This window comes from Xiphophorus couchianus, chromosome 14, assembly GCF_001444195.1.
Source record: "Xiphophorus couchianus chromosome 14, X_couchianus-1.0, whole genome shotgun sequence".
In the NCBI taxonomy this organism is placed as follows: domain Eukaryota; kingdom Metazoa; phylum Chordata; class Actinopteri; order Cyprinodontiformes; family Poeciliidae; genus Xiphophorus; species Xiphophorus couchianus.
In genome coordinates, this window is record NC_040241.1 from 6,828,726 (window position 1) to 6,855,576 (window position 26,851).

The 26,851-nt window shown below is 40.3% G+C and overlaps 1 protein-coding gene across 5 annotated transcripts in view; it reads left to right on the top strand.

Moving 5' to 3' along the window:
- Window positions 1-1,856: 1,856 nt before the first annotated feature.
- LOC114158011 (phosphatidylinositol-binding clathrin assembly protein) overlaps window positions 1,857-26,851 on the top strand; it is a 94,081-nt gene continuing 69,086 nt past the window's right edge. For 2 of the 5 annotated variants that reach the window (XM_028039315.1, XM_028039312.1), the window contains exon 1: window positions 1,857-3,001. In XM_028039315.1, coding sequence (XP_027895116.1) covers window positions 2,872-3,001 — 130 coding nt within the window. In that variant the 5' untranslated portion in view covers window positions 1,857-2,871. The remainder of the gene's footprint in view (window positions 3,002-26,851) is intronic. The other 3 variants (XM_028039314.1, XM_028039311.1, XM_028039313.1) reach the window with 3 other exon arrangements.

Below are 26,851 nucleotides of genomic sequence, written 5' to 3' on the forward strand. Positions count from 1 at the left end.
ACTTCTGAAAAACGCTTGATTCAAAGAGTTCAGTTCTGGGGGGAAAGAAAAGATCCACTGCTTCGGATGAAAGCGGCTGTAATGAGCTGCTTTATGCCGGCAGCCTGGCATCTAATTACATCCTACAGGCTGCTGTATGTGAAACGCAGTCAAATGCCGCCAGATATTTGACTAATTCAGCCGCTCAGATCCGGAGTGGGACCCACCGGGCCGCTGCGGAGCAGCAGCGGGTCCTCACTCATTTCTTCAGCACACAGTGTTCCGCAAAAGTCTGGAGTCACACAGGGACGAGGCAGCTGAGGAATTATTAAAGACAGGCAGGAATCTGGACCAGCGTGACGTGGACGCGGCGTGTCCGTGACGACTGAGCACGAGTTTAGAGTCAGCGTGCTGTTTTAGCTCTTTTTCATAAGCGTCATGATTAGTATGCTTTTAAAATGTGATGCGTTTTGTCTCGCGAATTCCGCTACAAAGGCTTCACTCACTCGTTAGTTTTGAGCCAATAGATTTCTGAGGCGTTGAAGGACTGTCGGAAATTATGACTTCACACATAAAAATTGTCTTCCCCCTTCCTCCCTTTTATTTTGTCGTTAAAGAAGATACTTTGGGGCATAAAAAATGGACAAATCGTGAACACATTCCGTTTGCTTCATTTCATTAAAAAAAACATTTTTCAGTTCTTGCTTGTGCGGTTTTACATCTGATATTTAATGTCTGCAAGAATTATTCTCTTAAAGGCAGGGACAGGGACATGTTTGCTTTGAAATAACGGATGTGGGCCACTGGCCAGGGTGGCATGATCAGTGGGGAGGGAAGGCTGCAAAAGTACCACAAAAATACCACAATATACACATATATTCTATTTACCATCAGATTATTTTCTATATTTGTTGGTACATTTTGGTTTTGATTAGACATATCCTACATTATAGCTTATTTCCAAGAGGAAGCAACCTCCAGCTGTTAGATATTTATTGAGTAACATAATATATATTTTTTAATAGCGGTCTCTTCAACCAGCCACTTTATTCACATCCATTTTTTTAAATCCGTCACACGATTACAGTAATCAGAGATGCTTTACATCCAATTTAAATGATGACAAGAAGTCTGAGTCTTTAGTAGGAAAATATAAACACAAAGACAATTTGAAGCCATTTTGAAGTTTGAAGCCAACTTTATTTTAAAATATCCTATAAGTGCTCAAAACCTTTAAGAAATGAAATAAATGCATGTCAACAAGGTGTAAATAATTTTCTAAAAACGCTGTGTTGTACTAAAGAACAATTGAACCATGTAGTTTAATCCATTAACTTAGCAGGAAAGTTGACAATGATTGACATCTGTTATCTATTTCCCTGAGCAACTTTGTCTCTTTTTTTAAGGTGTTTAGATGGCATTATTTCCAAAGATAGATTCCTAGAGTTAATACTCAATATTCAAACCAAACATACATTGAAATGTAGCTTTATTTGTTTCCCCCCGTATTTCTTTTTTTATCTAGCAACGCCCCTGTAGGTAGAGGAGGAATTAATGCAGCTGATTAGTGTGGCAGAAAAGGATAATTAACACAATAAATATGGAGGATCAATTTATCACTTACAGTATGCTCATGTAGTATTCTCATCCTAAATAATTTCTGTATTTTTTATGCGTGCTGTTTGTTTATTTAGTTTGGGTATGTATCCCATTAAGTTCAATTTGCGTACCATTTATATTTATGTAAATTCAATGCAGCATTTATATTTGTCGTGTTTTAAAATTACTGTTCAAATTAGCCTTTTACAATACGGAGAATGATAAATTCCGAGCTTCATTCGGATACCTTTAACGCAGCTCGGCCAAGCTCAGTTGTGAGATCAGCTGATTCTACGCTGCCATTTTGTCCGGCAGAGCAGCAGTCAGTCAGTCAGTCCGTGCGGAGAAAGCTGTGAGGAGACTTCCCAGACAGCGTCACCGGACTGTTGGTGGGGGGGGGAAAACCCGGTAATGTGGTTGTAGCATCCGGAAAACAGCACCAGCCGAACGAGGGGACTCCGAAGGAAAAGGACCGAGCCAAAGGAGCTGTCATTTTCAACTTACCGGGTCCGCCGGCTGGGCTCGGCTGCCGCTCGACTCGACTCGGCTCGCTCTCTGCTTGGCTAATCTCTTTAGCTCTTCGGCTAGCTTCTCGCACCTTGAGGAGGAGGAAGAGGGGGGAAACTGGCTGTCAGTGTTGCAGTAACCTCTGACAAACTTTGAATAATGCTCTCTTTAGTTCCTTCTTACTTTCCCCACCGGAGCGGGCTCTAAACAGGCACTTTACTGGGGAAGCAGCGATAGCTTTAACAGCCGAGCTAACAAGTTGACGTGGAGGAGGAACTCAAGTTTTTCTCTTTCTTTTTTTAAATTTTTTTTTTCAAAGCTTTGATTTTTTTCTTCTTCTTTTTACACGGATTACTTCGTTTTCTGCCAAACCGGACCCGGACTTGTCGCTTTTGGTGACTTCAAACAAAGAATTCAGGTTTTGAAGCAGCCTGTTAGCTATGTTTATTTGTGGCCAGAAAGTGATTTCAAGTGTTTCCAGATTCCACTGTGGGACTCTTTCCTGGTTCGAGTACTGCAACGGAAACATTAGCTAACACACACTAGCCCACAACAGCGTCCTTCTGCTTTATTTACTTCATAAATACAAGGAATAAACTTCCCTCCTCCTTTTTTTTTTTTTTTTTTTGAACTTATCTCCAAAGATAAACTGCCGGTTCAGTCAAATCGGTTTTGCAGCAGCAGTGATCCGGAGCTTGGTTTGAAGTTTAAAGTTCCGATCCATTGATTGGGTCGTTGTTCTGTCTTGATTGAGCTGAAGGGGAGAAAAAAGAAAACCCAACAGAGATGTCGGGCCAGTCTATTACGGATCGGATCGCTGCGGCGCAGCACAGCATGACGGGCTCTGCCATCAGCAAGGCGGTGTGCAAAGCCACCACACACGAAGTGAGCGGACCTAAGAAGAAGCACCTGGACTGTGAGTATGCCATCCTCTTTGAACGCGTCGACCGTCAGTCTCCCTCCGAGCTGTGTTGCGTATACTTGGTTTCTATCCTGCTGGCTGGACAGCATCACCGAGCTCACTGGATGCAGGCAGAAATCTCCTCCACTGAATTGTTTTCTCCTAGTAAAGGTGATCTGCTCAGTGGGAAGGGATTAACAAGGTTTCAGTTTCTTCCTGGCCAGACGATGGGGGTTAGCCGTAGCAGTCGAGTCGTCACCTGTGTGTCTGACGAGCCATGTTTGGGCTTAGAATCGTCCATGAAACTGCAAGAATGTAGCTTGTTACTGTTTTTACTCTTGGTTTGATTAGGGATAGACTTGAAAATGAGGTACATGAAGACACATTATAGGCCCCCGAAGAGATTTCAAACAACAAACAGCTGTTTGTTTGGCGCCCCATTTATCCAAGCGCCCCCTTTAGCATGGCACCCCTAGGCCTAGCACATAGTTCATACCCCCTTTAGCGCCACTCGTTAGGTATAACATTTTGATTGGAAATACAACAAATTCAAGGTATCAACCAAGAAACATTAATAGATTTTAAAAAAAAAGTATTTCTAATATTGCAAAAAGAAGAAAAAAACCAACTTAAATACTTACCAGTTCTAATAATGCTTCCTGTAGCTAACAGATCCAGTTTACATATAGAAACATGTAAACAGCTCAGTCCAATCACATAGACGGGTTGAAATTCATTTACATATGTTCCATGATGCTAAGTGATGTTTAGCCAGCTTTAGATGGAAATGATGGAGAATCTAAGTAGATCAGCTGTTTGAATGGTGGTGTGTGTTTGGTTCTGATACTGAAAGAAGAGCTCTTAAATGGCCGTTTCAGCCCACATTTGTCCAGTTTAATCAAGTGCTCTTTATGTAGTCGGCATCTACCGTCTGTCTCCAATAATTAAGGCTTTTCCCCCACTAAACCGATGTTGAGATACACTGGCAATAAAAGCCTCCCCTGAGGATGGAGCAGCGGTGAAGCTTTTGGCTTGCTTTGATTTTAGCAGAAATCACAATCTGAACCCTTGGAGACGATATCCTCAAGCGTGCAAGACGAACTGACTCTCTAGTGATAAGAAAGGGGGGGAGAGTACATTATTTATTGAGAAGAGAGAAGCATCTATGTAAATGGATACTGGGGAATCTTTAGTTTTAATTAAAGTGACTGTACATTTTTTGCCTTCAGTTAGGATTTGATGACCAAGCATTAAAAGGAGTCGAATTGGTTGACACGCTGAGGTCAAAAGGTCAAAGTTGGGATTTTAGCTTTTTAAGTACACTACCTTATTGATGCTATTGATTCAGTGTATTCAATTTGAATAGTTGAACTAAGGGTGGACAATACGGACTTAGAGTTTGATCATTTTTCCCGGTACTATTGTGATTAAAAATAAAAATGATGAAAAATTCTTATTATAATACAGAAGTTTCACAAACAAATGATAGACAATACAAAAAATGTACACTCTTGGTTATTAATATTGTGCTACAAAAGTAATATTTCTTATGACGGCAGTATTAACTTTGAGTTTTAGGGGAATTTCAACCTGATATGCCAGACTTGGAACTCTGTACAAATAAAATGCCTCAGAAAACAGGATAAACTGAAATATAAATTTTAATAATAGGATGTAATCCTATAACCTAAGCTTAATCTTCTATAAGAAGAATACATAGTCCTATGGAAATGTGTTAAATCACTGTTTTGATTATTCTTGATTCACTTTGGCTCCAACATATTCACAAAAAATACCATAAAATGTCACAAGATTACACATTTAACATGTTCGGTAAACATGTATCAGCCAACTCAAGCGACTTTGGCCAGTTCACCAACACTTTGCCCCTTCCTCCTTCAATTTCATTCCTGTAAACAAACCATTTCAACATTTTTTTATTATTATTAAATGCCATAAACAGCACAGTAACTGCTGTTTATGGAACGTTCGAAAGCGTCAGCAAGTTTGTCTGGCTGCGTGGATGCTGGAACCGTAAACTACACTTCCTTTAATAATAAGCCTTCTTATGGCTCAGACTCGGGCCAAAACCTTGGCTGCAGGTTCCTGTTGTAAAGACTTCAAGGCGCGTTGCGGACGGAGATAACGGCGCAACTGACAGAAACAACAAAAGGCCGGTCTTTCGTCAGACGTTCAGCCCAGGAAGGACAAAGTGTGCTCGCCGTGTTTCCACAGAGGGACAAACAGAGTTGTTGACCCCACACTGTCCCAGGTTGCGTTAGAAAACTCACATTGCCCAATGTGGCAGCAATAACTTGAGTTTGCCAAACTTTTTTTTTTTTTTTTTAAGTCATTTCAGCTGTCAGCTAAGCACAGCAGAATAAAGAGATGCATCAAAGGTGAAAATGGGAGCACAAGCCGGGGATTACTGCACAGCAGGACCGCTGCTCGTCTTCGACATTAAACGGACCAAATGTGCTGAAGATCTGTTTCTGGGAACTGCCTGGGTCGGCACGGGCCCGCGCTTTTGATCGATGCTTCGGCTCGGCTGCCTCTCATCCGTCAACGCCTCCTCACTCGCAAGACTCAGCTGCTGACGATCCACAAAAAAAAAAAGTCGGGGCATTGTCTCCCCGCTGCTTTGTGAACCTGGTCCAGACCCTTCCAACCGATGCACCATTTCAAGTTTAATCATTGGAGCTTATTGATTTCTCCCAGAGAGCAACAACCCCGGTGCCGTAGGGAGGGAACGGCCTGTTTGTCCTTTTATTCGTCCGTGTCATGATTTTTGCCTTAAATGCTGCCGCCCTGCCAGATCTGTCATCTTCATAGAGCTGTAGATGTGCGGGGCCAGAAGGCACGCAGGAGGCAGGTCAAAGGTTTGTTCAGCACTTGCGTTGACGTTGAGTCGATAGTGGAGAGCTGGAGGCAGGATTTGGTAACTAATCCCGCTGTGAGTGATCTCATTACACCTCTAACAGGTATGAGAATGTTGCTTTGGAAGTCCAAGAAGACCTTCACAAGTGGCGTTTCACACACATTTTTTACTCATTGAGTTAAAAATTTTTTTTCCATAGATGGCTTGAATTTTCCCCGAAGTAGGAATCTACATAATTGTAATATCAGACTGCTGATGTAGACTACATGCTTTCTATCAACGTCCATTGCTCTTTTAAGAATTTTGAATTAATATGAGTTACACCATTTAATTTCCGATTGGGATCAATAAAATACTTTTTGAATTTCAATTCAAATTTGCTCTGCACGATATTAGGAAATCATTTGATCAGAGCTGAAACGATTAATCGACTCGATTGTGATTAATCGATTACGGAAATAAAAACAAACAAGCCTTTTGCTATTAAAATTATTAATCCAAAATAAACAGATTAGTTGAAAGTAATTATTTTTAGCTGTAGATGCATCCTTTCTTACAAATGATCAAGCGCACACTAAAGTTATTACATTTTAGGAAACACATTTTTTTTTTTTCAAAAAAGTAGTTGAAATATTTTCTTATTTGATTTTTTTAATGTATTTCTAATATTGTGTAAAAAATAAGGCTGAAGTGGTTAAATAAAAATTTTTCCTTTCTTTTATCCGATTAATCGATTAATCGTCTGAATAATGTTACTTAAATAATCATTAGTTGCTGTCCTACATTTGATTGCAATATTATTGTTGATGACAGTATTGTTTACAAAACTTTGTTTTGCATAAACTCAAGCTTCTCCCTTCTCTCTGTTAGCATTAGCCTCTACTGAAAGTCCATCCAACTGGCCAGGTATACTACTTACAGTTTCAGAACAAAATATCACAGCTTACTAAATATTGCCCCAATGTGCTCCTTTGAGATGCAACACACGTTTAGAACTGTAATAGGGAGGGCGATTTGCTATGTTTCTGGGTCTGGATCCACATTTGAATAGCACCACCTTATGATGGTGCAAACAGGACTTCCTGTATCTAATCTCGGTACTTTACGGTCTCCTGTAGGTATTTACCAAGTAAGGCAATGCTGTGCTGATGATGTGACTCTTGTCTTCCTGCTTTTGGTACCTTGTAAACATAGTTTGGTGTGAAAAAAGAAACATTCATTTTATTATTTTCATCCAAACAATACTTAAATTTGTTTAAAGGGGGGAAAAAAAATTAAGCATTGCAACTCTAGCAAGACAGAAGTCTTGCTAGAGTTTTTACTACTTTTGGTAGTAAAACAACTTGGTTGGTGTTTCTTGATGCCTTCTTACCCAGACATTTTGGCTCTCTCCAAGAACATTTCTTCTGCATTAAACAAGCAAGAAGACCAGCTCTGTTACCGACTTTGGTCAAAAGAATGCATTGCATTATCATTCAATTTTTGAAAAATTGAGTGTTATTTATGTAGTTGAACACTATTTATTGTGTATGGCAAAAAGTGCTGCACTCTCTAGTTGCAGTTGACAAGACTTCATTTAGGGAAATGAAATAATAAAACTGCTCATCGCAACTGGCTAAAAGATGCTAACGCTGGCATCCAGTTTACATCATTTCCTTTGTTTTCCCTCTCTGAAATACTTATTCTAGCTAAATTGAATTGTCTTGTACTCCTAACTGCTCTACAAAGCATTTTTTGGTTAAGCAAATCTTAACTTTAAACTGGAAATCACAAACAAATGTTAGTTTTCAGTGTTTTTGTTTCCTAGTTTAAAGGTCTGTTGACACCACTCTAGCTTTGAACATGGGTTGTGTTTGAATCTGGGCAGTATTTGGTCATTTGTAGTTCAAAAAAGTAAAACATTTGACTGAAAACTTAAAAATGTACCATTGTGAAGATTATTACAGCCCATTTTGGAATCTGTAAATCCCCTTTTTCTATTGCTGGAAGCATAAAAAAGCCTCCAGTTCACTACTTCAGAGTCCTGCTTAAAAATCGTGAGAGGAACCACTAATAAAGTATTGTGGAAGTTGTTTTTAACGGGACTAGTTCTCTCTCTGAGTGAACCACCTTCTTGACTGTGTCAGGATAGTTATAGAGCCACTCTACCTCCATATGGCAACAAATAACTTCTGCAAAGTGCAACCTGGAATAAATGCCCATCTGTTGGTGAAATGTAGTCAAACCTCACTAATATGCCTTTTATTATATTTGTCAAGAGGCACATCTGTTAAGAAGTGCGTCTGTGAATGCAAACTCAATCTGTACCTCGCCTTTTAATTGCTTATTTTTTGGGAGCAGAAAGAGGAAAAAAAAAAAACCCAGCCAGTTTGCCAGTTGTTAGATTTTTATTAGAGATTCCCTCTCTGGATCTGTGGATGAGCTGGTAAAAAGCTGTCATGTTCTGAAGCAGCCTGCCAACAGTAAGATGTCAGAAAAGATGCATTAGAGATGCTGTTTGAAGCCACAGCTGAACTGCAGTTGCTCGGTCGGATCCGGGCGTAGTCGCAGCATCGGGCTCTTTCAACAAATGCAGGCGCTTGGCAGCTCTACCATCCATCCAGCTATCATGCTCACAGCTTCGCATTTGCTTAGCCATCTACGAGTTGCTTGAGAGAAACACACAGCAGTGACAACATATAGACACAGAACTTAGGCTGGATTGTGTTTTTTTGTCTGTATCTATTTTAGTTTTTTTTTTTTACAATTTTGGATCTATTCTCCTTTGTTTGTTACATTTTGACATGTTAAAACCTCATGTTCAATGTTTTTTTTGTGAATTTTATGTGATGAAGCAAGACAACAGTCAGGGTTTCGCCTGGCGGGCCACCAGGCTTTCCTTGCGCCCCCACCAGGCTAAATATGATTTATTTTAGATTTTTTAAAAGATTTTTTTAGATTTTTTTTAATGTTTGTCTTCTTTAGGACTTTATAGTTGCCATTTAGGCATTGCAGCAGACTGCACACCTGTAGATTAAAGCAGAAATCATGAGTAATCTTTATGAATCAAAACTCAATTCTGAATCGAATCGTGAGATGGTTAAAGATTCCCAACCAGACAGAGATAAATACTGGCTGGACCAACTCTTGTTCAGATTCTCTCCGTCCAATCTTGACCTACTTTGCCAAGACCAACGGGCAACAATCAGTCTCCAAAGTTGGTAAAACACACAACAAAAGACTTTGGAGGCTGAACTCAAAAGGAAAGCTTCCTTTTGTGTGTCATAAAATCCAAGTGTAGTCATTTGTGGCTGTAATGGCACAAAGTGTGATAAAGTTTAACTACGACTATACCGTCGCAAGACATCGTAATTGCTCATCATAATTATCTTGGCACGGATTCGCCATCGGCAACTGTTGCCGTCGTGCAGCCGGCTGTGAGTTGATCTCAGCGGCGTATTTGTACCTAGACCTAATAACCGAATAACCCTGGCAGGAGCCTCTGAGCGCTGCCAGCAGAGAGCCTGTAAGGGACCTGGAGGGAGAGAGGAGGGCGGGGGGAGGCTGGGGTGAGTCCGCTCGCCTGACCAGTCGTGACCTTCACGCTCCGCCGGTGGAAATAAGTGTCGCTTTAAAGCCATTTAGTGTTATGATTTGGACCGTCCACCTCAATTAACCCCCAGCATGTGAGTCGCGCAGCAACAACCGCCAATTCTTTCCCATCATAGCGGGAGAGAATCCCCTTACCCTCCGTCCCCCTGTTTTATGGTGATTATTGTCGTAAACATCGGCGGACGCTGTGTTGTTGGAATACGGTTCTCTACTGGCACACCTGCTTTAGGTTTTCCCGTCGCCAAGGTGAGGGTTATTGAGCGTTAAATCCAGCCTTTGTCAACACGCTGCGGCCCACGCCGACACAGGAGCCGTCTTCCAACTGTCAGAGAGAAGTTGTGACATTTAAACTCGAATTTAGTTTCCTCCTCAGTGCCCCGCAGTTGTCATAGCAGCGGCTAAGCCAGCTGGTTGTTGTTGCATGGGCTAAGGTGTTTGCCATACAAGAAGCTGTTGAAGTGTTTTATTTATTTCTTTATTTTTTTCTTAAATCTTTGTAACAGTAACTGACTGGGTGTTTGCTTAGCGTGTTGTTGACCCACCCGGCCTCCTTTTGGAGGGTCCTCAGCAGGTCAGGTAATGGAACATTTATTAATCTGAGCTGAATGGAAACTTCTGGAGCTGCTTTCGTGCTCCTGGTGTTTATCAACTCTGCCGAGCGACTGGAGGTTCAGGGGGGGGGTCAACTTCCTCCGGCGCTCCGACTCTCGAGAACAATTCACACCCCGAAGTCGCATGAGAGGTACTTGATAGTCATGTGAGAGTCATTAGAGTTGTATAAATGGATGTGTGAATGAACTGATAAATGGCAGGTAAGTGCTGGCTTTTTCCAGCTCCTTGATAATGCGCCAGCAATTATGCCCGTCTGACCCGACTCTCAGCTTTCTTCTTCTTTTGCCAATGAGAGAAAGACGAGTCTTTAAATCAACCGAGCTTGGCTTATTTAGGGTAAAAATCCAATGAATGAATTGATGTTGGATTTTTAACAAAAAGAAGAAAGCTTAGTTTTCACTAACATGTTATTATGGTGCTCCTTGAAGATGACGCATGTTTTAAGGGAAAGTGTGAAATGTCACTGCAGGTGTGTGGCTTAATAATGAGTTAATGTTTTAGGCTCATTGGCTCTTTCTGGTCGTTGCTAAGCAAGTTCATTACTGTTGCCTTATAGTTGGGTACAAGTTGATCAATTGCATAATAAAAACCGTTTATGCTATTCATACTCATACAGGATAATGTGATATACTGTAGCCTGTGTTCTGTAGAGCCGCCTGCTTTTAATAACGGCAACTAATGACTGTTTTAGTTATTGATTATTCAATTAACTATTATTCTGACAATTCATCGGATTTAAAAATTGATACATCCTGCTGACTTTTTTTAAAGCACTTTTATGCAATACTAGAAAAACATTAATAGATACAAATAAATAAATAAGAAAATATATTTTTTTCTTAAGGTGCAATAAAACATTTCTTTAGTGAATGCTTGATAATTTGTAGCATCTGGAGCTAAAAATATCAACATGTGAAAAGCTCAGCCCTTTTTTCTTGACTCGACATCAGTGCAGTGTAGGGCTGATCTGTTGATTTTTTTTATATTTTTTTTGATTTATTTATTTATTTTTTGATTTACTGATTAATAATTGGGTAGCAAATAATTTCTATTTGGCTTGATTACTGTTACTGTAATTACTGTTATTTCAGCATTCGCTATACTTCAGTAAACGATTAATCGATTACTAACTTAGTTGGGGATTATTCCAATAATCGATTCATCACAATTAATACGATAAATTGTTTCAGCCCCTGATTTTCGACATTTGAACAGGTCACTATCTGCTGTTTTAGCTACAGGCCATCAGAAGATCTTACAGAAGGATCTACATGTATGACTCTGCGTGTATTATTATTGTTTTTAACATCGCCATTACTAGAGGAAGTCTTAACTTCTCCATATTTACAGTTTTCATTGTTACCCTATCATAGAGTTGAAGAAGCGTCCAATCGGATCATGCTGTCAAATCCAAATACATCACAGTTTAATTCAGTAGATCATTTAACACCAATGGGTAAGAAGTTCTCCATCTATGGAAGTCCACCATATTGCATTGTTCTGTTGACCTTTCAGCAACCTCTCACCCTTAGCAAGCATGAGGTGACAGTGGAAAGGAACATTTACAGGATATCTGTGCATCCTTTAAAATGTCAGAAAAAGGCATACATTTTTGTATCCACAATTAAGGCCTTAAAATGCTTAATTTCTTTTTTTAAGCTGCAAGTTGGCCTTAAATATATTAATCACTGGTCTTAAAAAAACAACAACATAATAGACTGAATAGTCCTGCCACAACAAATTTTGTTTTGTTTTTTGTTTTTTTTTCCTTGCTGCACTTTTCTGTCTGGCAAGTTTTGGGTAACACGCAAACAACTTTCTGATACTTGATGTGGTTAAGGCTACCGCTAACATACTCTTGGTAGCTACATGTAGCTAGCTTTTTTTCCATCTATCATGGATAAGTGCAAATTTAGTGGCAGTTGGCTGGATGCCACTTCTGTTGCCAACCCATATAATGGTATGCACATTCTGTGCAAAAAACCCAAACCTTTAAGTTTAAGGTTGTAGAGCTACAGTATATCCACTGTCAGAAACGCAAAGATGCTGGGAAGAGCCACAGAGACCTCAGAAATGTTAGCTTTTGCTATTTTTGCTTGAAATACAGCAGGATTCCCCCAACCCTACTGTATATTTATAGTTTTTTCAGTCTTAAATTTCATTCCAAGTGGCATTAAAAAGGTCTAAAAGTCTTAAATTTGCTGAAACACTTTCAGTGGAAGAAAGTAGCTCACAGTAGCTCTACCGGTAGGTCCCTCTAGAAATGAAATGCCGCTAATCTCAGACGGCCTTATCCAGAAGTGCTTTCTACCAAAAGAAGAGTTGAGCTGAAATAACCACAGTATTAAAGCTCGTATCGCCCGTGATGACTCCCAAGCATGTTTTGTTTCCCCAATCAAGCGCAGAGCTAGCTGTGCTGCACATCAGTACCAGCCTTGTCTGGTTTACAGCCTCTGCGGGTTGCTCTTTGGGCAGGAAGTTACAAGAGTTTGAGTTCATGTGGTTTCAGTTTCATCTAGAGTTTAGGTAGAGCCCACTCAAACTTTCCCGTTGCTGACAACAAAGCTTCCGGATAACCTTAATTTTTAAATTTTTTTTTGTTTCGCTGTGCCTATGGACACTTGTGTGAATCTTTTTAGGTTCTAAAACGAAAACGGAAAAGAGCCGGTGCCAGTCACAAACCAGTTTTCCTCGCTGTAAGCAAGTTCTTTTGCTGTCAGGACAGCAGAGAGAGAAAGAGGGGGGTAGGGGAGGAATCCTTTGAACCAGTCCGGGAAGCGTTGGAAATGCCTCGGTCAAAAAGCGGTAGAACATAATTAGGGCCAAGTCTAACCAGCTAGGCTGAGCTGCATCCATTTTTCACTTTTTCTGGTGAGCCTCTGCTTTATAATGTGCCTTCATAAATGTTGAATCTCACAGAGAGACAGATGTCGTGCATATATACTTTGTGTTGATAGGCAGCGCTTTGATTTCTGGTTACAGGAAGGAGGAAGACTTTCCAGACCGCAGAGTACGCTGGAGCCGAAGAGAAGCTTCACATCTGGCCTCAGGCTTCGACTCCCGTCTCCACAAATACACCTCGATGTTTTATTCATTTCAAAACTCCCAACATTTAGTCGTCGTTAGTGTTCATTTTCCCACCACCCAATATCAGAAGAGGATTTTACAGTTTGACTCCGAAGCTTAATATTTACGTTTCAAGCCGTCTCTAGTTCTGCAGTGCCGTCACGTACTCTCAATCTGTTCTTTGCCCTTCTCATTTCCCATTACCCAGTGTACACACATGCCCAGGTTTGCTGTCGTCCAGCGAGTGGGCAGTATTGAAAGCTTTTTAATGAATTGAAAGAGCTCAGTGTCGTTTCAGAACATGAAGGGATAGGAAGAGAGAGAGGGAGAAAAAAAAAAAGAGGCTGGCCAGCTCATTTCCTGCCACTTGATTTAGCTTCGATTCCGTCCCCTGATAGAGCCGCTGCTGGGTGGAGCCGGTTAGCAGCCCAGCCGAGACGCCTGCGTCTTAAGTAATTGTAGGTGAGCCTAATGCTATCTAAACAGGGTGTGGAGGGGGGGAGAAGCCCCTCTCTGACTCTGCAGAAGGGAGATAGGCCTGGGTTTTAAACTATGAGGCAGGAAAAAAAAAAAATTACGACTTGCCGCTCGTCGCCCGTCTGGATGCGTCTGTTTCAAGACAAGCCCGAGGGAGTGCACGTGATGTGGAGTGTTTAGTGTGAGACCCTAAGTATGTGACTGTGTGACAAGCAAGAGGGTGGAAGTGAGGGGGGAGTGAAATTGCAACAGTTTCTGAGTCTCGAGGGAGAGCTTTAGTCTGTTTTAGTGCGTATTGAATAGGTTGCAAAGCAGCTCCACGGCCTGGGAACATGTAATTATACACCACAACACACAGGTTGTGATTGAGTGAACAAATATCACTGCAGGGGGATCACAGTGAGAGACTGCGTGATCACTCAGGTCATTAAATTAAACGGAGAAGCAGCCGTGGTATATTTCGGTGTCATTTTTCTTTGTCATGCTACCTAAAAGTGGCGTTAATTACATTGTTTCCTCTACATGTAATACCTTCAGAAGGAGGATATTTATATATAGCTATATATAAATATATTAAAACAATGTAGAGAGTTTGAAACTTTAAAACCGTTAAACGTTTGTCAAAGCTGGCTACTGTGCGCTGCGCTGGTTTCAGGAGTGAAGGAAAATTGGAGACAACGGTTTGAAGTAATCTTCCAAAGGAACCTAAGGAAGGTTAAGTAGAATGCATTTTTAGTTCAAGCCTGTGAAAACAAGCCTAATGTTAACAGATGTTGCATCTGAAAGACAGTAGTAAAGCTAATAAATATAATTTGGCGTTTTGAACAGCTTAGCGTGTCGGGTAATTTGTCCGTTGAGACTCATTTCTGATTGCATTTTCAGATGAGCATGTAGAAATATTTTCAGAAGAGGAGGAAGGAACCAGACAGACATTGAGGAAATGTTAGATGGAAATGTTCAACGTTCTTCATTGTGACACAGTTCATTCAAGTTCTGAGGAACATAAAAACCCTCCGCACTACACATCTAACCCACCCTACACTTGTTTAAACTTCTCGAAGATCTATTAAATATAGATTTTCATTATTAATAGAAATCCCTTATGGATGCTGCTGAGGCTGTGGCTCTCGTAACGAGCTGCACAAGCAGAGAGAGGGTCAGCGAGTGTCTCTGCAGGCCTCACTGGTTCAGACACACAGCGGCCAGGTTTCAAAATGCACCTGACGAGTCAATAGCACTGAGCAAGTGGTTAGTTAATATCCTGCAACTTCAGTCATTCAGCAACGCTAGTGCAGCACTGAGTTCACTGTAATCATTTGACTTTATGCTAGTTCTACTTTGTTTCTTATGCTTTTCATTACAGAGGCACTTTTCATGTTGTATCTAAACTCCTGCTCTTTGTGATATACTGTGTATATATATATATATATATATATATATAGTTAAAGTAGAGCAACAAGTTCCAGTGTGGAGTTAAGAAAAGGCTTTAATGACCCTACTGTACATTAGCACGTTCTCACCCAGACACTAATGGTTGTACCAGAACATTAGGCAGCAGAAGCCCAAATGGTACAATAATTAGTTGCATTTTCTTTAAAATGGCACTTTGTGCTGTGATCAGGGTTTCAAACGACTATTTTTAGGCGTTGGGTTTTTAGTGGTGGTATGGTTTGTGAGGTTCAATGTACCTCTGGAAGCTAAACGATTGCAATAGATAAAACTGGCTCTTTTCTTGCTTATTGCAGGGCTTCTGCAAGGTCTTGAATTGAGTTATCTAAAATTAAGGTCTTAAAATTGTCCTGCTTTTTGAAACGACGAGTCTTATCTAAATTCATGGGCTGCATCGTTCTTTTCTCTGGATTTGAAGGACGAGTTCACAGCCAGCCGTGTCCCAAGATTCATTGCGAGCCAATTGGGCGATTTTTGTTCTTGTAACAACGGCAAATGGAGCGGGGAATCAGTATACTTTTAAATATTCAAATATGGAGTTTCAAAAATTAAACAAAACGGTTGTACTGTTAGGTGTTTACAAGACATGGTTTTAATCAAATTTACATATACAAAACATGTATTTAATTACTGAATTTAATACATTAATATGGTTTAAATAGGTAATAATAAAAACCCTACTAAGATTTCTAGCTCTATTTTACCAGCTTGTGTTTATTGCTGTCACGTAGATCTTGGCAATAAACCAAAAATTAACTGATGCCAAAATTTGTGACGACCCTTTCCACAACATTTCTGGTCTCGGGGAGCCGCTCTACGTTGACCTTGTAGGTGGAGCCTTTCGTAGAATGCAGCACCTGAATTTGGACATACTGTACCTTCGATCCTAAATTATATAATTTTAAGTTCTAAGCATTTCTGCATCATGGTGTTTTTCTTCCGTCACAGAACTGAACTAAAGATGAAAACAGATTGGAGTAGTTGGCGCCGCTCATGTTTAACCACTGAGCATAAGCGCCGTTTTTTTTTTTTTTTATCAGCACGGCTGAGAATAAAGGTTACAGTTTGAACGTTTAACTTTATTAAACTGACTAACAAAGCATCTCTTTTTGTTTTTTAAGAACTTTGTAGAGTTTGGCTTTTAGTTTTTAGACTATGACAATCCCTCTAACCACTACCTCCACCAACATCATGATTTGATTGTCCTTTACTCTTTCACAATAAGGGAGTTTAGATTTCAGATGTGCCATAACAGATGTCGGTAAAATATGTCATCAATTACTATTATAAAGCCTATTGCATGATGATTAGAAGGCCAGATATTTTCCAAATGTCTTTTAATACAAAAGTTACGTCGCTTTTGTGTGTCTTGGCTTTAACTGGATCCAACTTGCAGAAACCCTGTGATGAACGTAAATTTTCCTGGGAAACTCCACCGGACCTGGTTAGTTTAAGCGTCGTTCTCAGGGGGAACCCTCTACTTCACCCCTCCGAAGCAGTTCTCATAAGAGAACTCTAAATACTCATTTGACCTCCTGTTTCGGGTGACGACGGCTCACGGTTTGAACTGAGATTTGTCTGCCAGAGTATGTGCGTGTGTTTGGGAACATTCAGTGCCTCTGTTCCCGTCCTGTTCTGATGTCTGGTTATTTTTAGTCGCGCTCATTCTCAGGAGCCCTTGGGCTGGGTTCAGTGGCTTATTTTTCTTTCCGTCTCTTACCTGCTTGCATGTTCAGCTGCCTGCCATTATCACTCCCACTTTTTTTTTTTTTTTTGTTCTGTCAGACTGCTACATGTTCCCCCAAGAAGTTAGAGCAGAGACACTAAGACAGACATGCACAGACTTCAATCCCATTCCCTTGACGTGATTTCCCAAATTCCCCCGCATGAAAAACAGTTGGATAGAAGAAGACGGGGAGTGTCTCTTTCACTTTCTATCTCTCCTTGACGAGGAAATAAGAATTAGGATCTCAAACGTGGCTTTAAGGGGTAGTCCTAAAATTGAATCAAAGAGGGAATTAAATCTACAGAACCAGATGTAGTCTAATAGACCAAGTTGTACTTGCCTTAGTAGTTCTGAAACATGTTTGGATCTTTTGTTTCACCTCAGCAGTTCTGCAGTATTTCTGACTTAAACGGTTGTGGCAGGACTCTTTCTGCATGTCGTCTGGAGTCTCTATGAAAACCATGTTTTGATTCACAGCAGAAATGGACAAGTCGAATGCAAGGCGGATGTAGAAACAGATTGTCAAAGTATGATAATCCACGGTGTATGAAATACAATGATTACCATTTTAATTAATTTAGAAAAGCAGCAAGTATTCCTGCTGTTGTGAAAATTATTTCCCAACGCGCATATTAATCCATACGAAGGTATATTTTGTATTTTAACTATTAATATAGACAGTTATAAACATTTTAGAGGGAGTCTTAAGTATTTGCGGATTTTAGCTATTCTCAGCCTCTGTGGTCCCTAACCCTAGTTAATGCCAGGGGACCACTGTAAATATAATAAGCACATTGTATTTTAACTAGTTGTTTTCAGAAGTGTTTCAAGGTTATTTTATAAGTCTTTGTTCTACTCTTTCAGTTGGGGTTAGGGTTGTCTTTGAGTAGCTAGCCTGCAGTCAGCTGCTGGACAGTAGCTCATACGTTTCTAACTTCAAAGCGGAGATACCTTAAGATCTGTAGGTAAAGCAAATTTAGTTTCCATTCAAACCCGTCTTTTCTGTTTGTTTTTTGGCGGATTTTTTTGTTTTTGTTTTCTTTAAAAATCTGTACAAATGTTATACGTCTTTCAGCAAGAAGAAAGTCTAGTTGACTGGCAACATGTAGCAATAAGTGGGCTTCACACAGCCAGAGAAAACTCAAATTCACGTCACTAATGCAACTTTAACTCACCCTTGCCTTGTATTGTTCCAACAATATAAACCTCACCTGGAAAATTATGTTTTATTACAACAGCATACTCTTAAACTGAGAAAAATCTAATATTAAATTTAAGTGTGTGTTCAAAATCACCATTGCCACCATTTTTGGCACCCCTAACCATTCCAATAAAGAAATAAAACAAACACCTCTCTTTTCATACTTTTATTTAGTAACCATATTATCTGAAAACATTAAGATAATAAGGCATTACTACTAGAGAACTTGCCACTTGAGCAGGGTTTCCACCTTTACTGTAGGATTGTAATTTAGCAATACTCTTGTCAATAAAACCTGCAGCCATGTTCTGATTTCATCATAGAGGAAGATAGACAAATTGCATCTCATACAGGGAACATTTTCTTAATAACAATATTGAAGCAAAAATGTAAATTCATGCAAAGTATCGTTTGCGTTTTGACTTTTTGAACTTTAGCATTTCACACTGATAAAACTGCTCCACACTGCGGCTCGGCTTTTCTGTAAAGGCAATTATTATGAAGAGCTATAATACGTCAGCTTAAAATGGTAACCGATTGAGCTAGCATTACACCATTACGTGTAGTGGGAGGTAGTTACTGTTGAGTGAGTCGGTTTAATATCGTCTTGGACGCTGCAGAGGAGTCGTCCTTGTATTTCTCTGGGCAGAGATGAAATCTGAGGAGAGCCCAGTGTGCACAGAGGCGGTCAGTCAATCCCAATTCTATTGTCTGACACCATAAACACAAATAGAGATCAATGTTACATCGGCCGTGCGATTGGCTGAAAAGTGAGCGCTTGCAGAGAGAATTGAATCCGACAGAGTCCCTAAAGCCGTAGGAGAGGCTTTGTTTCACTTGTCAGCACTTCGGTTTGAGATAGATGGCGTCTGAATTAGGACAGTCTTTCAAATATTCACTTGTTGGGTGGGAAAAAGGAGCTGTGTTTTACGCGATTGTAAAACCAACAAAGAAATGTGGGGAGAAAAAAAAAAAAGAGCCCGTTTTCAGATTTAAAAGCCTTTCATTTTACTTAGGTCTTCCTACCTCCGTTGCGTCTCTCGCTCCATATAAGGAAGATTTATGAACATGTAGGCAGGCAGGGGAGGCTTGTACAGGGAATCCTCTTTTGTGACAAACCCCTTTTTAACAGTCTGGAACACAAAGACATATGGGGAAGGGAAGGAGATTACTGGTATGCCAGACAAGGTGCTGATACCAGGGGAGTGTTAATCTTCAACAGATTGGGACTGCAGCCCCCCTGGGCCCTTTCAGTGTCTGTTTTTTTTTTATCTGCGTACGTCTGTTGGGTGCGCACGTCCGCTACCTGCGCAGACTTTGAATTAAGGTCAGTCAACTCTGAGGCAATGCTCATGTTCAGGTAACTGTTATTAAAGCTCAATAATCTCAATTCCCCATGGGTCGAGCAGATTGGCAAGGACGGCTCGGTAGTCAGAGACGTCGTCCTTCAACCCAACCACCATCATTAAAACCTTCTTTTCTGTTAAGTCTCCAGCTTCATGGAGGCACTTTATGCAAAGTGTTGGATTTCTTGAAGCAACACAGGCGGTGTTCATTTTCTGGACTCCATAATAATCAGAAATGAATTTTCCCCAATTTTGTTCCAAAGGGAGGATTGGGACGATAAATGTTTTATAAAGTACCTTTCATATATCGCTGCTATAGCTGCTGAATAAAAACTTGCCAATGGATACAATTTTGTGCGTCTAAATCTAAGTTGTTTGACTGGTTGAATAAGTTGGGTTTTTTTAATCGTGCATCAGCTGACATGTGTTTTTTTTTTTTTCATGCTTACATAAGGCACTGTAAAAACATTGCCTTACCTTTGTTGTAATCTTGATGAACTGCCACTGGCAAAAAAAAAAACACCACACACCCAGGAAGAGTTGTTTGATTTGGAGGTCATTTATTACACATGCAGACTAATGATGGGAACAATAAGGTGAGTGAAGGTTTCCAGGAACAGGATGTCTTATAAACCTGTTAGAAATTTACCAACACTTCCTAACACTCTTGCTGGAGGTCAAATTGTTAATTTATTGGCTGGAGATGCACTGATCAAAATTTTGTAGCCAATTTCTGAGCATCAATTTTTTTATAAATCTTTAATTTTGTTGCTAGAGGTTGATTTTGATTTCTCTTGAGAAGATGGCTGGACATATGAAAAACATTTCAAATTTCTTGCCTTCCTCTCTTTAACAGAAATAAGAGGTTTCACTGTAAAATATTGTTTTAAGGTCTTAAACAGACAAAATGGCTAGAGATGGCATTTTAATTTGTCTACATCATCTTTTATGAAGGATTACAACAGTTAGCTTAGTGGCCATTACTAAAACACCAGTCTCTGTGCATATACTCTTGAGAATATGAAACTTTACCTTAATTCTGAAATCCAGAACACACGCAAGTTGGAAGCCCAAAACAATAAAACAAAAGAGGAAACTTTTGTTGTTAAGCTCTCTCTCACTTTCCTGCAGCTCGAGTGACCCTCATAGACGAAGCTAATTATGGTGAAAATGTTACCTTTGAGTCTTCCCTCAGTGACAACCAAAGACTGTGGAAGTTGTCATGTTAGATTTTTGAGTATCTGACTTGTCCTTCAGCACTGAAACGACCTCTGATCACCAGCTGATTTATCTGTGACCCTCTGAGCGGTTTGTGTTTTTATGCGCCAATGCTTTTGTAATTCCTTAATTTTCTGCTATCTGTTATGATGGGTTGGAAAAATAGCACAATGTTTCTAAATCAGAAAAAATGTATTCATCTAAGAAAAACCTTCTCTACATTTGTCCCTAATTTCATCCAGATCATACTGTTTGTGGGTGCTTAACTTTGTCTTAAGCTTTTTATTTTCTGTCCAGTTTCAGACTTTAATCAACATTTCTTACTTCACAGCCAGTAGGTGCACAAATGGAAACGATGTTGGTTCATGGTGGTCAAAGTAGTAGGTTAAAGGTGTAGAACCTCCTCTGTTTCTCCCGGATTGTCTACGTAGCCGTCTTTCTGGAATTTCAGCTATGCGAGCCAGCGCTTCCGTCTGGGCTCTCTCTCTCTCCGTTCTGCATTTTAAGACCAGTGGATGGCATAAATAGAAGAAAGCTCTGAACTATATAGAGAGATTAAACTGTGTCGGGCATGATAAATAAGGCTCTCATGTCCCGTAGTGTCCTTAAGAACGAGAAGCCAGAACTGAGAGGCCGTTTCCAGGTCTGTTGCTGCATAATCGTTTCCGGGGTGCTTCAGGATTTAGCCAGAACCCCGTTTGAAAATGCTGTCAATGCACAGCGAGGACTTCAGCCCAGTAAAGGAGACCTACTGGGCTCAGAAGTGGACCACTCAGCACGTTTCACCAATACTGTAGCATTATTTAACACTGTTTACTGCAGATAATGGCTCAGATTTTGAGTCATTATGGTAATTTGATATCTTACATTAGGGACTAGCCAATAAAATGAGCTATTGGTTTAGTACGATCATTATGTGCTTAACTTCTGGTGTTACCGCTGCAGTGTGTGCTGCTAAACGTCCTTATCTAAACATGTAGGAAGAGGAACAAAAACCACTGTTTTGGAAACACTGTAAAATAAGAAATCATTCTAAAATGAGGGAACTCCGCCACAATGTCCAGACATCCTTGTTTTTCATTCTGGTTGATGAAACAATCTTAGGAATCCAGGGTTTACTGAGTTTACCGCATCTTCTAATACCAGCAGCAGGAAAAGATTACGCATTTTGCATTTTGCTCTAGAAAGCTAAAGAAAGACGTCTAGACAATACTCTGTGTGTGTGCAGATTAGTATATTTATAACCCTGACGACCTTCTGTAGCCGGCTGAACAGATGGGAAGCAGGAGGAACTCTTTCTTATCACAAATGCACTTATGATAATTTCCTCTTGGTGTGTTTCCTGAAGAAAATTTCTGCTGATATTGAAAAAAGGATTTTCTTATTGTGAAACATCTAAATGATCAGATTCCTTGATCATTTAGATGTTTGTCTTACAGTTAAGCACAAACTTAGATTTGAAATTATCCAAATTTTCCCCGATATGGAGAAAAAAAGCCACGAAAAGCCGGTCTAATCTAACTAGGAGGATGTTTTGTGCCCAAATATCCATAACATTAAAAATGGAGGAATAATCTAGAATTCAAATTGTCAAATTTAAAAAATGTTATTAAAGTGTTGTGTATTAGGCCTGAAACGATTAATCGTGATGAATCAATTATTGAAATGTCAACTAATTTAGTAATTTAGCCCTTTTGGGTGTCTAGTCAATTAAGGTCAATCATACAAGCAAAATCATCTGGTTCTTATTGTAAACCAAATTATTTAATCATCTGTTGTTCAAATCACCAACTCTTTCTGTGCAGACATGAGCCACCAAAAAGATGTAGTTGTGCTTATTTGTAATTTTTTTTTGACAAAATGTAATACTAGAAAGTTTAATAAGACACGGTTGCTTGTCAGAACCCACACTAACAAACCTCCTGCGTTCGGAGTATTACTCAACATTATGCGACTATTCAGTACAGAATCACCCTCAGAGAGGTTCAACACTAACATACCCAAATGTTGGTGAATTTTCTCTCGGTGATCATTATCGGACCCTGAGCCCGGTCCCTCCAGCTTCCACACCGGGCCGCAGAGTCTCCGCTTGTTTCGTCCAAAGAGCACAGAGGTCAGCGGTCGACAAGTAACAATGGACCTCAGCTCGGGCAGGGACAGAGAGGGTCACTGTAGCGAATGAGATCACATTTACTGAGCATTTGTTTTTCACATGTTTGTGTGTGTGAATACCATTATGCTGCCGTTTAATTTTCAATAAAAATCTGATTTGTTATATATATATATATATATTATTTATTGGTAATAAATATATTTTATGTATCACATCCAAATTTAATATTGCTGTTATGACCGATAACCAATATTTTAGCCGATATTGTATCGAGGTGTGTCCAGATGCTACTTTTCCACTTCTGATATGGTATTGATAGCACAGCTGTGAGTGCTGGCCGACACCAATATTGACCCGATTCAATATCAGGCTTACTTTTACTGCTTGATTTACAGTGTGGAATGTTGGCAAAGACATGATCAAGTGATGTTATTCAAACAGAGACCAATAATCAACAACAATAGGTATAATGACTGAGCCATTTATTATTAGCCAATGGGTCTTCATGTGGGATACAAGCGCTACTGAATAGAAATGCTGGGGCGGACTAAATGCTGGAATATTGGAGAATGAAGAATTTAGATGCAAGCCAATATAATCAGATACTTGTTTTTTTGGCTAATATCTGACTAATTTCTGATATTGGATCGAAACACCTCTAATTATGACTGTATGCTGATGTTTATATATTTTACCCTTTTGACACCTTGAAGAAAATTGTAAACCCAGCTGACTTCACCAGTGGATCGCAGCTTTCAACTCCCCACAATCCTTTGCTGCATTACCATTAGCACTATTACATGACCAAGCAAATACCACATGATCAAACTCTTGTCCTCCCTCACCAGAACTAAACGGCATCAAGATGGTAATAAATATCGATTGTTATTATCTCCACAGTTTTATTTATACCGATACCAATGTTTACAAAAATTACTATCGGACGATACCGATGTTGGTGTTAATATCGTGAACCAATAATTCTTTGATTTTGCCTGGTTTAGAACTAATTAATTATAATGGGGGCTTTTTAGGGCCATTTTTAAGTAATATATTGATAATGGCATAACAATTCCAGTTCTTCCTCTCAAAGACCAATAAACTTTAATTTAGTAAAGAAAACTTCACATTGGAACTAAAAGACATTTTAAATATCCAAAATAAAACACAACCAAAAACAAGAAATGAAACTGAAATAAAAAAATCCCCCACACACAATTGAAACCATGAATAACATGGATTATGAATTCTCGGTCAACAAAATTCCCAATCAAATATTATTAACCATCAGAATAGAAGGGATCAGTAATTGCTTTACTTTGACTTCTAACACACAGATTGCATAACCTAACCAAATTTTCAGGCAAAATAAACCCCACGCAATTTTCTCCGCGATCTCATTTCGAGTTGGATTGTTTACATTGTATAATTTTCTCATCAATGGAGTGCTCCGGCTCTCCGTTGACTAATTACTGTGCAACCCACGGGCCCCAATTAGCCCGGTCGGACTTGGGATCGATGTCTCGCTGTTTACTCATTCTCTTGGTTTAGCTGCTGAAGGTGCAGCAGAACGAGAAGAGCTCCTCGTCTGCGTCTCTTGTCTGGCTTTTGACGAGGAGTGGAGGAGGCGAAGCGAGAGCTAGCTGAGCGCTGGGGTTGTGGATTCCTGCAAATTGTTCGGATGAAGAGACACTCATGTTTCACATGGCTCATCATCTCTTCTCATCTCCTCCACACTCTTTTACACATCACTCTTTTTATTTACCATTACCCTCCTTCCCTTATCCTCTCTGTTCAACTCCTCTCTTTCTCTCTGTGCCTCAGTTGCATTTACTTCCCCCAGTTTTCTTTTTTTGTCCCTCTCCCCCAGGTCCAGGATCAGTGGCATCTAATGCTTTCCACTCCGGCTGATTAAGTCGGCACATGTACCCTCTTTACATTATCGCTAGCACACATACACACTGGTGCACCGGCGTCCCTGTGGAGCTAATCAGCCCTTCTCTTAGTACTCCGTCTCTCTCCCTCTCTCACTTTCCGCAACACCACTCCAGACCTAATGAAAAAACATGAGCTTTGAGAAAAACCCAGCCCAGACGGACAGATAGAAGAAACACTTTTTTTAAAAAAGGAGTAGCTGCAAATAAAGAGAAAGCAAAGGAGATATAAAAAAGATGCAAATTGTTTCCAGTCGATTCCAGGCTCATTCTTGGATATAACCGAAACATTTCAAATTCAGATTCACTCGTTTAGCAGCTAAATGCTGTCGGTCGCCAAATATAGCCAAATGAACAGGTAGCATCGTGACACACCTTTGTATTGCATAGCTTTAGTCGCATTTGTATCGACTGAGAGGCCCACCTCCTGATGTGTGTGTATATCAAAAAAGAGAAGTGCCACATTGAGTGAATGATTTGGAACAAACCCGGACAGGGGGCCGTCTGTCGTGCGTTCGAATGAAACAACGCAGCAAAGGGAAAGGAAAGGGCAACTGGCACCCGATTACAAAGATGAAGACTTCCTTTAGGAGCCTCCCCTGCCTCTGCGACCTAATGAAGCTGTTCTGTAGTTACCAGGTGTGAGAGCTGGCAGCTTATGACGTCCCATGGAGAAGAACAAAAAAGATGCTGGGGAAAGAGGAGGAGCTCAAGAAGAGACGGAGACACGTGGAAGAAACCAAAGGGATCCAAACCCAAACGGAAAAGCGGACCTGATGCGAACGATCAATACACACGTGCGTGTGTATTGATGGTTTGCGCTTGAGAGACTCGCTGTGTTACCTGCATGCGACGAGCGGAGACACTGAATCGTTACGATAAGCTGGGGGGACCTGAACATGCGTCGGCTCAAATCGATCTCCATTAAAGCGGAGAACGGCGAGAGGCAGCCAAGCTGTTGGGCTCCGGTCAGATCGCTGCATCAAGAACTACTGAAGGAAGTGACACGAAAATCTCCAAAGAAGACACGTGCGCAGCTTCCTCCTTAACAAAATGCAAACAAAAATGAAGAGGCGTCAGATTTTAGAGGTTGTAGGATTTCCTTTTTGTCTTTGTCAAAAGACATGCGTTCAAGTTCATGCGCGTCGCATGAACCTGGGACCTGCAGTGTAAATTAATACAACCTCGTCATGCTGCAAATTCCTCTATAGCGATACAAATAGAAACTTGAAAAGAGCTCATTTCCCATGACTAATCTACAAGAAAAGTCTTCCTGAAAGAGGGGAAAAAACACTCTGTTTGGGGCTCTTGGGCACTTGGAATATTCATTTCTATAAGAGGAATTTGCATGGAGTTTGTTGTTTGGGAGGCATGTGCATGTTGCAAATGCACAACTAAACAAAAGAAGAGTGCTATGAACAAATATTTGCAAGTAACAAGAAATGGAGCAAGGTGAGCAAAAAGCCGAGCTCTCTTGCATCGGTCTAATTTCTGAAACGACAAAAGAAAACAAAAAAAAACGCGTTCTTTGTGCTCTCCTGCTGCCCTCGGCACATTCCCTCTCAAAGAGATGGGTCGTTTCACCCGTTCTCGGTTTGTTCAGGTGAATGTAACTTCCCTCAGTTACTCAAAAGGCTACTTCTCCTCCCCATTCTCAGCGCTTGACTGAAGGTCTAGGAAAATCGAGCCGAAGCTCCGCCTTTCATTAATAAAACTCATGCCGTGTTCGCTTTGAAGTTCTAATTTATGTTCCAATAAACTTTGTCGCAGCCTCACAGAAAGACTTTCTTTGTAAAAAGTATGGATTTATTGACGATCTTAACGGAGCGTGCCGTCTCGTGTCCCTCGCTGCGCGTCGTTGTTTGAAACTCTGTGGTTTGGCAAAGCACCGCCCTGGCTTTTCTTCTAAACGACACACGTTCTCAGGGGTTTTGCTCGTGTTTGTCTTGCACATAGGAAAGTAGTTTCCCAAAAGGAATTTTACTGCTATTTTAAAGTTACTAAAAACCTGTGTTTTGATGCTTTTAATACCATAAATGGCATCTACCGAGCTCCCTGTTGGATTCAGTAGTGAGTCTTGCCGGTAGTATAGAATAGTTATTTTTCTTTAGTTTTGCATAAATGCATAAAGCTGTGGTTTGTGTGCAGTTCTCATTCTGCTGTAGCCATATTAAGCAAAGTGAAATGATGTCGGTATTCATAAAGCAACCAGTCTTGCTCTTTGGAAAGCGAAATAAGAAATCCTCATCTTCCT